We start from the raw sequence: 16,065 nt of genomic DNA, 5'->3' as shown, positions 1-16,065 counted from the left end.
ATATCATAAATATTTTAAATTAAGTTATAATTAACTAAGCTTTTTTTTTTTCTTCTTTCCAGAAAGTCATTGATGTTGAAAAGTGATTAGTCATTATTAACAATATAAGAAGGGAGTAATTGTTAAACAATTATCTTTTGAATTTTCATTATTAAGTAATTGTTATAAACTTAATTTTATATATATGGTAGCTTTTTGGCTACTTGGATTAGCTAGAGAAGATGTTGTTTATTGTTATTTTATTGTTGTTTTTAAATAGTTGATATTCTCATAAAAAATTATAGAGGTGCAACAGTTCAAATCTTATCATACTTTGTTGTGACTAAGTTTTTTTATTGTTTAAAACCTAATTAGTTGTTTAATATTTTATCTTTTTCACAATTAATTCTTTTATTTTAATCTATTAACTCAATTGATATATTAAACATAAATTGTTTGTTACAACTTATAATAGATTTTGGGCTAATTATTAAACTCAAATTTTAGTTTTAATTAAACTCAACCAATGCAAATTAGCAATATAAATCCTATCCATTAATATTTATATCCAATTCACTTGAGTCAAACAAAAATTAAATCAGTCTAACATTATATATCCAATTCGCTTGAGTCAAACAAAAATTGAATTAGTCACGTAACAATTTATAAAACATTTGAAATTAAGTTAAATATAATTATGAATCAAAACAACTCAACTATATCAACGAATACTCCTAGAATTGATCTATGGCATGCTAAATGTTCTTTCCATGTATTAATCTGCTAAGCTAATCAAAATAAAATAAAATAAAGAAGATTTGACTCGTCTCTATTATAAATTGAAAGTGGCAAATTCCTCCTCCGCTGTAAATAAAATTCACATGATAAAATAGAAGTCTTGTTGAGGCTCTATAAATATTTTCCAGGAAAAGCTGCTTTGAAGCCATCAAATGAAAGCACATTATAAGTAATTCTAAACTGTAAGCTCAAAGAGAAACAATTTGAGTACAAATTACAAAGTTATCAGAACAACGGCTTTCTTCCATTTAACATCCCCAACAAATGATCAAGAACCTGCCCCCCTCCGTCTCGCAGACCAGAATGCATGTATTCGTTGGTTATCCATAGCCTAATTCCAGCTACCTGAGAAGCTGTCTCCATTGCCAACTTGAAATTAACATACATATCTTCATAATAAACAGCAGCTGCAACAGGTACCTGCCAGCATTCAAGAAATTAGTAGCCCCCAAGGAATAAAACTGAAGCTAATTTCCATAAAAAAAAAAAAAAAAAAACAGGCTAAAAGCAGGAGCTGAAGCTTCAAGATTGCATTCTCATTTTGAGCTCAATACAACTTGTATGCATTCCAGGCCAATGATAAATCATAATTATATGGAAGATTAACCAGAACATAAAGGCAGGGCACCTTGTTATTATTCAGCACAGCAATGTCATATAGAGGAGGCCAATCTTTCTTCTCAGCCAATAAATGAGCAGCATCTTTAAATTTGCTCAAGGCATGAAATTCTTCGAACATCCATGGGAACACCATCTGCAGAAGCAATCCTTAAAATAATGCAAGCAAAACAACAAAAGATGCTGGATCTAATTAATATCAGTAAACAGGGATATCCCTGTATGTTTTATATAAGGATCAACTTTTAGAACTTAATTCATAGGCCACAAAAGCCTTTTCAAAAGACAAAGTCTCCAAAGTTTTTAATTGCTGAACAACATCCATGAGCCTGGTTGAGAACTCATTGAGTTAGCAGATGAGGACATGTACAAAGAGAGCTCTCAGGAAAAAAAATTATGTAACAGAGGTCAACCAATCCAGTTTTTCAGCCTTGCATGGACTGTCATGAGGATTCATTACCTTGATATAACCTTTTCCTTATAAAAAAAAAAAATCATAAATCCTTTCTCTCCATCACATTCTTTGCTTTATTTATACATGCAACTAAAAAAGAACATGATACAAAGCCACATCCATACTAGGTTTGAACTAACATCAATAGGCTTCCTTAAAGGACAACTGCAAGCAAAGCTTTCAATTGGTGAAAGTGAAATCTGTAATCAAGCTTTGCGATGAAACAAAACCTGCAGTTCTGAGGACTTTTGGGGGCACAACCTTGACAATTGAAATGAGGCAATAAAGAATAGCATGGAGCATGAAGGAAACAAACTAAAATGTCTCTCCTACAATGACGTAGTAGTGTTGACTAACATGAACATGCAAATGCAAATATATGTTTCTAGGGGAGAAGACCAAAACAAAAGAAACAAGCATGGCCTCTTACGAATATGTAAAAGAGGTTATCATTAAAAAAATGATGAATATGCAAAAGAGCTATTCTATATTGTACCCCAAAAGATCATGCACTTAATATGCTAAACAGGATCAATAAGTCATTGTAAATACTGTGGAAGTTTGTTATCTTTAAAGCTCAATGTCATAGCTTGTTCGCACCTCTCCTGTGAAAAATACAGGGCGACCTTCTTTGACAGCCCTGATTGCATCAAATTTACCATCATCCTCAGTCCGTATTCTGTGAGCAGACCACAGCGATGAATCACCCTTGAACCAAAATAAAAGAGAATTTAGAAACTTGATAGAAAATTTAAAATATCAAACTATGCATGAGCGCATCTGTGCACTTTTGAAAGAGTAAATCTACCCAGCAAAGAACCATTAACTACTTGTGCTTTTGACATTGCATGACTTGTTCCATCATTGCGACTCTTCCACTATCATCATGCAAAAGTACAGTAAAATTTTCCTACAATGAAAAGTAACTGCAAGAAGAGGATTGAGTAAATCTACCTGACAATATATGGACTCATGCAGGAGAGCGTAGAGTGGGTTTGTATCAAAATCTAGCCAATTCTCAAACTGCAAATAGAAATAACTTGGATCGATTTAATTTTTTTAAAAAAAAAGTCCTGGAATAGTGATCAACAGAAGTTCAGTAATTTTCTCACGGCTTTCAAGAAGTAATAGCTGATTTGCTTACGAGATCCTGGAACTATTACAGGATCCCATGCCCTTTCAAACCTGCAGGTTGCGGAGAAAATGAATGCAAGAGAAGATACAATAAACAAAGGAAGAAGAAAAGGAGAAAGGAAACCTGAAGAATATAAAGTTGCAAGTGCTTGTGGGATTAGATAGTGTTTGCCTGTCCTTCTCAAAAGCAAAAAAAAAAAAAAAAAGGTATTTGCCATGCCTTACATGTAGTGCAAACGCTCAAAACCTGAACTGGATCCTAAACCAGAGAGACCAAGAATTTGCAGTCCTCTTGGGGTTAAGAATCCTCCTGATGGAAGAGGTACCTGTACAAATAGGAAAAGAGAAACAAGGGGGTATCACTGCATGATCAACATTTTTTTTTCTTTCCATAAAAAAAAGTTACAAAATTGTATCTGCCAGATCATCACCCCGCCTCCTTCAGATTCTGCCAAATATTTCACAACTTCACGAACAATTTCAACATCCTGAGGAAACCTCTTGTAGTACTTTTCATTCTGGTGAATAACCTGAGGATAGCATGCTCTATAGACAGCATCTGCAGTGGATCCATTTCCTACAGGAGGGATTCCTCCAGTTAGAAGGACCTGTTTTAGCCCTTGTGGTGCAAAGCTCAAATAAGTTACTGAACAAAAGCCACCATAGCTCTACACCAGTAAAATGAACAAGAAGTCAACAATTCAAGCCACTTTGGTTTGTAAATGGAATATGAAAGAAGTAAAAAGATTGAAAGCAGTATCATTCCCGTTAAACAAAAAGGCACAACAAAAGATGATCAAGTCCACAGAAAAAGAAAAAGGAAAACATTAATGGCTAATATCCTTCATACCTGACCCAAAACTGTCCACGGTCCAGCTTCAGGCACAAGACGAACTCGGATAAACTCAGCATCATTCACTATATTGTCAGCTCTAAAGTATTTCAAATATTCAGCAATCTCCTCCGCAGAACCCAATTGTGACATGGATGATGGTGTCAAAGGAGTTGATAAGCCTGTTCCTCGCTGCAAGAAAAATACACAGCAGCATCGAAGATAGGATGAATACAGGAAGTAAAACACCAGTAAAGTACAGGATGTCCTAGAATTCATGCCTGGTCCATCAAAATAACACGGAATTCTTCACATGTTTTATGTATCCATCCACTCGCCTCAGTCGGCCTTGGGCACTCGAAACCCGGCCCCCCTTGTAGATATAATAGGTATGGCAGCAGTTGTTCTTCTTTCCCAACTACAGCAAACATTTTGAATGCATAACTGAAAGTAATTTATGGTACATGGAGTAAAAAAGAAAACAAGATGGTACATAATCTAATAAGAAAGAAACAACTCGTAAACGATTCAAGAAAGCCGAAAGTTCATGTATCGAGGTCATCGGACACAGTTTAAGTGCTGGCATAAACTGATCTCAGATTAAAAGATCAGTTTTGCGGTTGAAACTGACAGCAAGGCTGTCTAGATTTTCTAACAAGAAGATGCAAGTCAATTAATATTAAGCGTCTGAACAAGAACAACAACAACATATGCACTTCCATTTTTACAAAATACCCCATTCCGGTTTTCTTGCAGAGAAAATGCATGCAACATGATTAAATCCTCTAATCCTATAAAAAAGTGTTATATGGTTCGGTTGACTTCAGTGCTTTAGTACTTGTATAAATTATAAATGCATCTCAAATAAATCAAACTCATGATCAACCATCAATCAGTAGTTTTTCTAATTGAGATAAGTCTTAAGTACCGGAAACCACTTCGCGAGCGAAAACGGAGATTTTAGGAGAAGCATTGCGATCGATGGAATAATCGAGAGGGACAGTGAATCGGTGGTCGCGAAGGCGGAGGTCCGGCACCGAGTACCATGTTCCGGCGACGTGATCCGGCGTAGAGTCGGCGAGGGAGCAAGTTTCATACATGGCGGGGAAAACACGGAATGAGGTCGGGCTAATTTTAGAGACTGGAAGTGGCGGAATAGCACGAGGAGATAAGGCAAAGGAGGTAAAATGGTTTTATCAAGGAGGTGGCGCGTGAGTAAGCATTTTGCAGGGGAGGCGATTCATCTTTTAAGTACACGTGTGATGAGATGCGTCAAAGGAGATATTTTGGATGATCTGAGACGTTGGATAGGGAGACTTTAGTTAAGGTCAAAACTTCATCTGTCCTGGTTTTGCACATGTGTGTAGATTGTAGAAAACACGCTCGACGATGAGAACTGACAAGGGATGGAATAATATATAATACTTGAAGTTCGGTTACTGCTGTTTTCTTTTTTTGGCCAAAACGTGTAGTGATAGCTCCCTGCCTTGATTTTTTAACGAAACAGATAGCTAAGTGTTTTGAATGACACTTACCACTTCTAGATGTCATTATTCACCGATAAATACCATTGTACTAGCCAACAACTTAATAATTTGATGTCAAAAGTCATTTTCAAACTTAAATCAAATACAAATAGTTGGATTCAAGTTCTTATTACACCTAAACTTTACAGTAACCAGGTCAGAGACCAGTGTGAACTAGTATATAGTCGTACAGCGGGCTGGATTAATTCTTTTAAATAAAAAAATATTAAAAAATACAAAGAATTTTTAAATTGTTTTATTAAACTTGATTAAATATAATAATTTTAAAATATTTCAATTCAACTTTTTACTTAACTCAAGTTTTTAATTAAATCATATAGAAATTAACTCAGTTTAAATAAATCAATTTTATAAATTTAAATATAATCTTGATGATCAATAAAAATATTACTTAGCTTGTAAAAAACCTTTAAGAATATATTTTTTAAAAATATATATATTAAAACAATAAAAGATTAGATTGGTTTCGGTTTCCCGCGATTCAGGTCATAGACTCTATTAAGTTTAATAAAAAAATTATAATTTTTTATATAATTATATAATAAAAATAGATACTCTTAAAATTAAACATCAGCCTATATATATATATATATATATATATATATATATATATATATATATATATATATATAAAGCTAACAAAAATACAGAATACAGTCTATTTCTCAACCAATTTAATATTAAAGGATAAAATAAAAAAAATTAAAAGACTAAAAACAAAAAAAAATAATCCTATCAATAAGTAAATTCATCAAACCTGTAAAACAAGTAACTCAGACATGCATATTAAACTTGTTAATTGACTCATGGACTTTACTAAGATTATAATTTTTTTAAAAATTATTTTTTATTTAACTATATAATAAGAAAAATAAATAATTATGAAATTAAATATCAATCTAATACCAAGATTTTTTAAAAAATTATAATAATCTCATAAAAAAATAAAATAAAATCAATTATAAAACTGAATTTTCCTCAAAATCTAGAAATAAAATTAAAACAAAATTAAATTTGCTAAACCTGCATTTACCGCCAAACTTTTGAGTTTTTCAATAGACTTTAAAAAGAACCTATTTTGATTTTTTTTTTTTAACAAAATAGCTAACCGTTTTGATCGATACTTGCCACTTCTAGATGTCATTGTTCACCAATAAATAACATTGTACTATCCAGCATCATAATAATTTAATGTTAAAAGTCATTTTCAAACTTAAATTAAATAAAAAAAAAATAGAATCAAATTTTTACTTGACTTTGAGAAATGTGATAAATTATTTTTTTAAATATATTTTATTTAAAAATAATTTTTAATATCAACATATTAAAATATTTTAAAAACAAAAAAAATTAATTTAAAATAAAAAAATAAAAATAAAAATTATTAAAAAAAAGGGTCGCTTATAACACCTAAATTTATGGTGACCAGGACAGAGATTAGTGTGGATGGGTTCACGATGACAAAGTCTTCTATTCTTTTTCTATTTGGAGGAGGTCTTGATTACTAGTAGCGATGACATCTTATAGATATGATCCCGTCTTATAATTTATTCATTCATATCTACATAGCAAAGCGTAAATGATAAGAAATAAAACAATCATTAATTTAAGGGTTCCCTTATATTTTAGTTGTTAGTAGACATGAACAGCACCATATTGTAAACTTATTTTTTTAAAAAAAAAAAACAATTAACAACTTGAGTTAGAGGCATAATTGTGTCAAATAAATTTTTATTTTAATAAATATCAAAGTTGAAATACCAATAACTAAAAAAACAATTCTAAAACTTTGAAGGGTAATCATGATTTTTTAGGGGCAAAAAAAAAAAAGAGAAAACAACAACCTCGTCAATGATAATTTACCACACAATTCTCATCAACAATTTTTCTATTTAAATAATATTTTATATTTATTAAAAGATCAAATTGTCCTTGATTAACTTGATAATAACATAAAACTAGAAAGAAAAGACTAAAAAACCCCTGGACCTCACCTTTATTTTATTTTTATCTTCCAAGGGTAAATAAACCATTTTACTTTGCTTGGAGATGTAGAAAGATAAAAACCACCTTGGATGTGTTTTAAGATATTTCACTTTTTAAAGTAATTTAGTCATTTTAATGCACTAAAAAAAAGCCACATAAACTCTTAATTAATTCGATAATGATTAATAGACTACAAGAAAAGATCAAAATACCCCCAACACTAAAGTCATTGTTTTTTTAAAGGTAAAAAAGTAACAACACTATCATGGTGAATAGTGAAATGTGTTTATGGCCACACTATTTTTGTGTTTTGTTTTATCTTTTATTATTATTATTATAACTAGTTTTAAAATCCGCTTTGCGTTGTGGGTAGATTTCCAAGTTAGTTTATGACATAACAAAAAAATATATCAATGTTACAGAAGTGTTTTACTGTATCGTGCTTTTTAATTAAAAAATGAGAATACACTATTCATGTTTAATAAAATAAATTTAAAAATAGTTGAATTGATTAACTATGAAGGGTTGGGAATGCTATTTAGATGAGTATGTTGTCATAACTTAAATTTTAACCTATTTGCTTTTAATTTAATTTTCAGAGAGAATAAAAATTAGATATTTAAAGATCAGGGATTGATTTCGGTTAAAAATATGATTTGTCAACTTGTGAAAAATCAGGGGTTATAATATGTTTTTGCCTTATTTTTTTTTTAAGGATTATTATAATATTTTTAGCTTTTTTATTTTATTTTTTAAATTTCAAACAAATTTAAATTTTAAAAAAAGATAGAGTTTGTAATTTTTTGAGACTTAAAAACTTTTGTATAATAAATACAACTCTAAGCCACAGATAACAAGGGGAGCCAAAAACAAAAGGAAAAAAAAACAAAGCTAAAAACAATTTTCCACACTTTTCTCTTCAACTCATACACTCTCCCGAAGGACACAAAAAAAAAAAAAAAAAAACCTTATTGTAGCCATGAGAGCCAACACACAAGTCAGCTCATCAGTCTCTTGCACCAGCTCCAACAACTATGAGCAATCTCAAGCCAGCAGCAACAGAGGGGTTTCCTCCATCTCGACCACATGTCACACCTCTTTTTCTCCTCACTGAAAGCAACAGCCGCTTGCACCAACCGCACCTTTGCACTTCCAACAACAACCTTTCTCTTCTCAGCAATGACAACACTGATTTCAACAACTTGAGCAGCAACCACCATGATCAACAGCAGCAGCATCGATCGTGAGCAGTTGGGATCTTCTTCTCAACCACACCAACCTCCTCCTCGAGCCACCAAGAACACCACCAGTAGCGTCACTCCCTGGCCAGGCAAGGCCCTTGTTCCTTACCTCCTGCTTTTTTTTATTAAATGCAAAACATGAATTAATTTACGTCTTGCTACTGGAGGCATTTGCCAGGTTAAAGTAGGCTGGACCCTCAACTCAGCTTATTTATAAAAATGAAAAAAGTATTGGGCTTTTAGTAGGCCCAAATCAACAAAACCGGGTTGGTCTTGGGCCCAACCAACCAACTCTCCTAAGCTAAGGTTGTGTTCGGGCAAACACACCTATATGCTTATTTAACTTGTCTTTATTTTGATATTTAGCTAAACATGCCTTTAACAATATTTCTGAAAATTTCAAAAAAAATTCAGGGATCATTTTGAATATATTTATGGGTCCCTCGCATGTTTTTCTAACAATTTTGCTTAATATTGAACAGCAAACTTATACTGTGAGACACAAATCCGGTATAAAATACATACTTTTTTTTCTCTAAAATTAAAAAAAGTTCTTCCTCATTGCAAAAAACAAAAAAAAAAAATGTGTTGCTTTTAATTCCAATTTTACTTATTTAATACACCGATATCAGAGTTAGGAATATTCATATTCATATTCATATTCATATTTACTAGTGCTAGAATTGGAAATATTCTTGGTATTCACTAACATCAAAGTTATAATTTTTAGACATTAGAATTGAAAACTATTTTGAACCCTTATATTCACTGAATATCATACAATTTCTTCACATAATATTTATTAACATCAGAGTTGGAAGTATTTGTTGTTGAATATTTATTGATATTAGAGTCAGAAATATTATAAGCAGACCATTGGTAAGATAATACAATAAATCCTTAGCAATTTAAGACAAAATCAACGATACAAGCTACCTCAGTTGAGATGTTTAAAGGGTGATAGTATCTTTCTTTCTGTGCAATCAATCTCGTACCATAGAATTTATGTTTATCAATTAGGGTTTCTAGTGATTATAATACTAAATGACTATTTAAATCAGATCTTTTTTCCTCTGAGAATAAAATGTTAGATATTTATTTTTTTTCTTAAATTTTTAAGATTGTCATTGTGTTGGGTGAGACACATGCAAACATTTAACACCTATTTTTCTTGTAAATTTATGCATATTTTTTTTATCGTATAGGTTTTTTTTTTCACCAAGAACAAACAATTTTTTAAAAAAATTTACATCATACAAATATAGTTTATCCTTAGCAAATATAAAAGAAAAAATATAAATGTAAATTATAATAATCTCTTTGAAATATTCTAAAAAATAAAAAATAATTAGAAAAACATAATTATTATTTTAAAAAAGAAGTTGAATAAAATAATTTAAAAATTCAGAGAGAGAAAGAGTGTTGATTTAAGTCGAAATAAAGAAAATAATGTAAACTAAATAATACATACAAAAGAGGAGCATATCAAAAAAAAAAAAAAAAAAAGTGAGGCTAGGCCCGCACAGGAAAACATGGAGAGGGTTCGGTTTATGAGTGTTGCAGGTTTTATGATATAAGAGATGGTTCTGTGTTGGTGGTTTAGTGATGGTCGGTGTTGTGTATTGGCGTTGGGTGTGTTTTGCACGTGGGAAAAGGGAAGAACTACGAGTGACAGAGGGATCGATGTGTGACGGTTTGGTTTATGGGTGTTGTTGAATTTACGATAGATAATATGGTTGTGTGGTGGTCGGTGTTAGCGTGACTGTAGGACGGCGGCTGGGTTTGAACAGTGGTTGTGTCGGTGGAAGGGAAGGCTGCAATTTAGATCCATGCCATTAGTATGTTAGGTGTGGGAAATTGTTCATTAAGGGATTTTTTTATCACGGATTTGAAAAGAAAACAAAAACAAATGCTGGATGGATAAGATGCAGAAAAGGTGGGATGAGGAAAAAGAAGATGCAAAATTAGAATGGCACTTTAGATATATATCAATCAATTAAAGCAACAAACATATAATATTTCATAGTTTTTTTATTAATTAATTTTGTAAATTATTTATTCAATATGTAAAATAAAATTATAAATAATAGTATATTTTTCAAGGTATTAAAAAAATTGTTAACATGCACGAAGCTTAAAACTTTAGATATGAAAAACCCAAAAAAGTCACGCCCATTACAGTTGTTCCCGACTGTGATTACCCGCATGTCTAGATACAGCAGGGCAGGTTTGATATTCGTTTTGAAATAATGATTATATTTTAAAATATTTTTTATTTAAAAATATATTAAAATAATATTTTTTATTTTAAAAAAATTATTTTTAACATCAATATATCTAAATAATTTGAAAATATTTAAAAAATTAATTTAAAATAAAAAATAAAAATATTTTAAAATATATTCATCTGTGTGTGTTCGTGTCTATTTCCTGTTGCGCAGCAAAACTCAAGGGATATTAGCAGTAATGATGGATCCGGATACTGTTTTCGATATTCATCTGCAGCTACCAAAAATGTCAATCCAAGTGAAATTTGCTAGAATCATCTTTGATGTTTGCTGGTTGGTATATAGTATTCTTGTGCTAGCTTTTGCATATCAAAACTAGGTAATCTCATTGTTGAGTCTTGGACATGTATCAATGGCAAAAAAAATATTTCATTTTTTGTGGGCTTGCTTGAATTCTAACCTAAAATGAGATAAACAAGATATCAAATCTATTTACCAACAAAGTTTCAACAAATCAAAATTAGCTCTTAATCTGGAAATAGATTAAACCTCTAATTGTTTAAGAAAACTGGAGTCATAAAAAGGAAAACTAGAATTTCATGAATGCAATATTTGTCCGAGTGAATTGGTTGAGGGATTTCTCATTTTCTTCAATGAACTTGACCCGTATGTTAAAAACACGAGTGTTCATGATGTCTGGCTTTGTATTTTGATGAGGTTTGGGCGTGTCCAAGATGCATTGAAGGTGTTTGATGAAATGTAAGTCAAATGAAGAATCTAGTCCCCAACGATGCTACAGGAAACATTCTATTTTCGTCTTTTGTTGAAGGAGAAAGAAATGGAGGGGGTTTTAGGTGAGGAGATCGTTAATCTGGTGTTGAAGTTCGGTGAGCATGGGGGGGGGGGGTTCTTATTTGTTCGTTGTGGATGTGTCGATTGATAGTAGAGCTTGGGATCTTTCAAATGAATTGATTAAATTAGGGACTGTCTTGGAATCTGATACTAGCAATGCATTATTGACAGGATTAGCAAGACAGGACAATTTTAATAGAATGAACGGACTAATGGCGAAGATGGTGGAAATGGATATTCAGCCCAATGTTGTTACTTTTGGGATTCTTATTTATCACACGTGCAAGTTTAGGAGAGTCGACGCTGCATTGGAGGTTCTTGAAAAGATGAGTGGAGGTAAAGAGAGTGGTGGCTTAAGCGTTTCAGTTGAATCAGTTGTTGTTATTTACAATACACTGATTGATGGACTTTGTAAAATTGGAAGGCAAGCAGAGGGATTGGGTTTGATGGAGCGAACGAGATTGCAAAAGGGGTGTTCTCCTGATACAATTACGCACAATTGCTTGATCAATGGGTTTTGTAAAGCGGGTGAGGGACAAAAGGGAAAGGAGCTGTTTGATGAGATGAATAAAGAGCGGGTTGCACCAAACGTTGTCACTATTGATACTTTGGTTGGTGGAATGTGTAGAACTTGGAGAGTCGGTAGGGTGGTCGTTGAGGCGCGAAGGAGAGGTTTGAGAGGCAATGCTGTTGCTTACTCTGCTAAACGCAATGGAATTCTTCAATGAAATATTGACAAGTGGATGTTCTCCGGATGCAATTGTCTACTATAACATGATCTCTGGTTTTAGCCAAGATGGAAGGACGGATGGTGGCAGTTTTGTCAAAGAGGTTGGCTTCCGCCCTGACACGGTGTGCTCTGATGTTTTTGATTGGAGGGTTTTGCTGGAAGAACAAGTTTAACAGAGTTTTTGCGATGCTCAAGGAAATGGACGAAGCTGGATTGAAACCTGCTATCGCTTATAACACTTTGGTTGCTTTATATCAGCAAAACTGGGGATTTAAAGTTTGCCCAGAGAGTCCTGAAAAAGATGATCAAGGACGGTGTGGTGGTGCCCACAGTTGCTACATACAGCTTTCTGATAAATGCATATTGCTTAAATGGAAATGTGAATGGAGCTATGGAGATTTTCAAAGACATGAAAGCTGCATCCAAGGTTCCACCAAACACTGATAAACAACATACTCGTAGACTTTGTTCAAGAACAATGAAGTGAATCTGCTGTTTCCTTGATGGAAGATATGAAAATTAGGAGGGTCAACACCGAATGCCACCACATACAACGCTATATTCAAAGGCCTTGGAGAGGAGAAAGATTTGGAAAAGGCGTTTGAATTAACGTATGAAAGAGCATGCTTGCAATCCTGATTATGTAACTATGGAGATCCTCACAGAGTGGCTCTCTGCAGTTGGTGAAACAGAGAAGTTGAAAATTTTGTTGGGGAATATGACGTTTTTCTTTCCGCTGCACGGAAAGCTTCTGCGAGGACGTGAACCTTGCATACGTGTAAGTTCGCAGCTTTTGTGAGAGACCAGGAAGATCTCCAATTTCCTGTCTGTTCGATATTTGTTGGGGCTTCAAGCAGGGCTTGTTTTAGAGAACCGTATCCAGAGGTGTATCAATATGAGCGTTCTAATCCCACGACTCCATCCGATCAATGATGGATTCCTTCCTCTCATTTTTAGTGTTATTTTATTTTTCATGAACACAATTTTGATCTCCCTGAGAAACCAAGGAGATGTCAAAAACGTTTTGTGTCCAAGTTCTGCGGCTGCCGTACACATTGTGGGTGCTTCATTATTGAGTTGAAGAGGCAGCCATGGGACTAGGTAAGCCACCCAGAGACCACAAATTTCTTAATCTCTTGCTGTCATCTTCTCTTCCAAACATGAAATTTACCAGTAATTACCACACAATTGCAAGAAGTCATCTCAACCACAGTTCTACCCTCGTAAATAGTCAAGACTAATACCTTAAAAGAAGGGGGGGGGGGGAGTTGGATAGTGAACAAACTAATTCTAATTTTACTAACAATATACAGATCAACAAAAGTAATAAACTCTTTCGTTTTTGCCTACACCATTCACATCACAGGGACATCGCATTGATGTCTTCGAGATCCTACTTCTAGTAAAATGATACAAGTGTATACATAACGGGAAAAGAAAAGAAAAGCTCAAGGCCAATGTAAGAGATGCCATTCTTAGCTAATGTCAGATACTTCCGGCTGCCGTGGCAGCATTATTGTTAGCATGCCAGGGCACACCAAAACTTGCAGGAAAATGATCAGGGAAAAATCCGGTAGCCGGAACAACAAATTCCTCCAAGCCTGCAAAGAAATCATCACTAACAGCCATCTCTGAGAATCCAGCATGCTCATCTTCATCGTCGTCTTCCGTTATATCTTTCTCTTCTCTGCTTAATTCTGTGTCCGTAGTACTTTGAACTAGTAGCTCATCTTCCAGGGAAGTTGCTGGAGATGAGCAAGTGGGTTGGGGTGGTGATGATGGTTTATTAGAATCGTTAGATGTCCCAGCTTGTGGTGTTGAGGTCTTCTGACGCGTGCTACCTGCTAGAGAGTTTCTGTGTGTAGGGGCAGGGTGGTTGTGCTCTGCTGTGTACGTCACTATGAACATTCCTGCGTCGGATCTGTTTCTCTCCACTTGTTTCCGGGCCAAACACCCTTTTGAGCTGCTGCATCTGTAATAGCCCCTGTTAATCACAGAACAAACGAAAGTTTTAATCAAATAGATATTGAAAATTTACAAGCTTTGACTCGATACCAGACTGAGAAAAAAAGGAGAAAAGCAGGCATAATTATTGAATACCAAGATAAAAGGCAGGCTTTGATTAAATTCAACACGGATACATAATATATTACCTTGGATATGGAGAGCCTTTGATTGGTTTTTGCCCGTATTTACGCCATGCCCACACATCTGAAGATAGAGCCTCTGCTGGTACTTGGCATACTTTCTTTAACTGGTTCTTTCTGTGACAAGACATAAATACACAAACGAACCATATTTTAGCAAAAGAGTCGTCTTTCTTTGATGACTATGTACCAAATCAAATTATTTTGCTCGCTAGAAGTGAAAAGTAAGCAGATTTACCTTCTTTTGGATCGAGGTGTATGAGAATTTCCACTGCTAGTCACAGAACCGGCATGAGACTGCTTAGGCTGTGACCTTTTTTGCTGTTGTTTTGGCTGGGTTTGTAAATCCTTGTTAAAACTGGCAAACGAAGAAAACGAAGAGATAGGTGTGCAGGCTTGTGGAGAATAAAGGAGGGGCTGAGTTTTGGGGGAAAATGTTTTGTAAAGCTCATCCAGTTCTCCAATAACATTTCTTGTTTCAAAGGGATCTGGATGAGAGAAAAGATGGCCACCTTGCTCACTGCCAAAACCAGAAAAGCAAGAATATTGAGGATAATAATCTGATCTATAACCACTAGAAGTGCCGTTTCTGTTGCTGTTGCTGTTGCTGTTGATGGTGGTTGCGGCTGTGGTGGAGGTGGAGGTGGAGGTGGAGGTGGAGGTGGTGCAGCCTCTGACCACAGCATGAAGATCCCAATCAATATCCTCCATGGCTTCAGAGACAAGGTCTGTGAATCTGTACCTTCCTTCTGCGACTGATGTTATAGAGAGAAGACAAAAGACAGGGCTGACTTTTTGAGAGAGAGGGTTAGGGGTTGTAATGAGGAGAGAAACAATAATATATAGAAAAAGAGAGAGTGGCAATTTGGCATCTCGGTGTTTATCTTGTCATTTGCTTTCGAGAAACAGTGCTGGTTTTGGGGTTGACTTGGGAAAATGTCAAAGGGTTGTGTGGGGTTGGGTTGTGACTTGTGTGGCTCTGCCTTGGATTAGTGTTGGAAAGTCTACACGGCGTCTGTCTGTGTGCCTGTAAGTGGAGGCTTGTGAATTACCGACAAAGGAGAAGAGATAAAGTAAAGTGGAAGCCAGTTTACTTTTGGGTGTGTGGATGAATGGATAGGCGCTCCAATTTGAAGTTTTTTTTTTTTTTTCATCGCGAATTTACAACAAATGTTCTGTTCCTTGATTTTCTTTGCTACTGAAAATTTTAAGGTGATTCTATTTTCTACATTGTTGTTGCGAATAATAAAAATCAAGGAACAGAACATAAGAAAAATGGTGCTTTTAACTGACTTAATCTTATTATATTTACGGTCTCTAATTTAATTTAATAATGGTATTAAAATCTTTTTGTTATAAGAGAAATTTTTTAAAATATTTTTTACTTAAAAATATATTAAAATAATATTTTTTTTAACATCAGCACATTAAAATAATTTTAAAATATAAAAAAAATAATTTTAAATAAAAAAATTAAATTTTGGCTACCCTCCGTATGGACTGTAATTCCAAACGGGAG

General features: G+C 33.8%; 2 protein-coding genes and 1 pseudogene across 2 annotated transcripts; 1 reads left to right on the top strand and 2 right to left on the bottom strand.

Moving 5' to 3' along the window:
* Positions 1-809: 809 nt before the first annotated feature.
* LOC118057814 (uncharacterized) lies at positions 810-5,316 on the bottom strand. The gene is made up of 10 exons (XM_035070531.2): positions 4,744-5,316; positions 4,097-4,233; positions 3,834-4,007; positions 3,415-3,651; positions 3,209-3,309; positions 2,962-3,034; positions 2,804-2,872; positions 2,450-2,557; positions 1,406-1,531; positions 810-1,197 (listed from the first exon to the last, which is right to left on the bottom strand). The coding sequence occupies exons 1-10, from the start codon at positions 4,913-4,915 to the stop codon at positions 1,003-1,005; spliced, it is 1,392 nt and encodes a 463-aa protein (XP_034926422.1). The 5' UTR covers positions 4,916-5,316; the 3' UTR covers positions 810-1,002.
* A 5,431-nt stretch (positions 5,317-10,747) lies between these two features.
* LOC118057811 (pentatricopeptide repeat-containing protein At3g61360-like) lies at positions 10,748-13,575 on the top strand (annotated as a pseudogene).
* A 92-nt stretch (positions 13,576-13,667) lies between these two features.
* Positions 13,668-15,376, bottom strand: LOC118057813 (WRKY transcription factor 22). Its single transcript, XM_035070530.2, has 3 exons — positions 14,785-15,376; positions 14,553-14,663; positions 13,668-14,383 (listed from the first exon to the last, which is right to left on the bottom strand). Exons 1-3 carry the CDS (start codon positions 15,255-15,257, stop codon positions 13,885-13,887), a joined length of 1,083 nt encoding a protein of 360 aa, XP_034926421.1. The 5' UTR covers positions 15,258-15,376; the 3' UTR covers positions 13,668-13,884.
* Positions 15,377-16,065: the final 689 nt, after the last annotated feature.

The sequence above is a fragment of the Populus alba genome, chromosome 2 (assembly GCF_005239225.2).
Source record: "Populus alba chromosome 2, ASM523922v2, whole genome shotgun sequence".
Classification (NCBI taxonomy): Eukaryota; Viridiplantae; Streptophyta; class Magnoliopsida; order Malpighiales; family Salicaceae; genus Populus; species Populus alba.
Note: the sequence above shows the minus strand (reverse complement) of the source record. Positions and strands in the feature narration are given on the sequence as shown.

Coding starts and splice junctions, on each gene's coding strand:
- LOC118057814 (XM_035070531.2), bottom strand. CDS start 4,915: ATGTATGAAACTTGCTCCCTCGCCGACTCTACGCCGGATCACGTCGCC. Junction 4,008..4,096: donor GTGTTATTTTGATGGACCAG/GCATGAATTCTA, acceptor TTTTTCTTGCAG/CGAGGAACAGGCTTATCAAC. Junction 1,532..2,449: donor CTGTATTTTTCACAGGAGAG/GTGCGAACAAGC, acceptor TTGCTTCTGCAG/ATGGTGTTCCCATGGATGTT.
- LOC118057813 (XM_035070530.2), bottom strand. CDS start 15,257: ATGGAGGATATTGATTGGGATCTTCATGCTGTGGTCAGAGGCTGCACC. Junction 14,664..14,784: donor ACACCTCGATCCAAAAGAAG/GTAAATCTGCTT, acceptor GTCTTGTCACAG/AAAGAACCAGTTAAAGAAAG. Junction 14,384..14,552: donor AAAGGCTCTCCATATCCAAG/GTAATATATTAT, acceptor TGTGATTAACAG/GGGCTATTACAGATGCAGCA.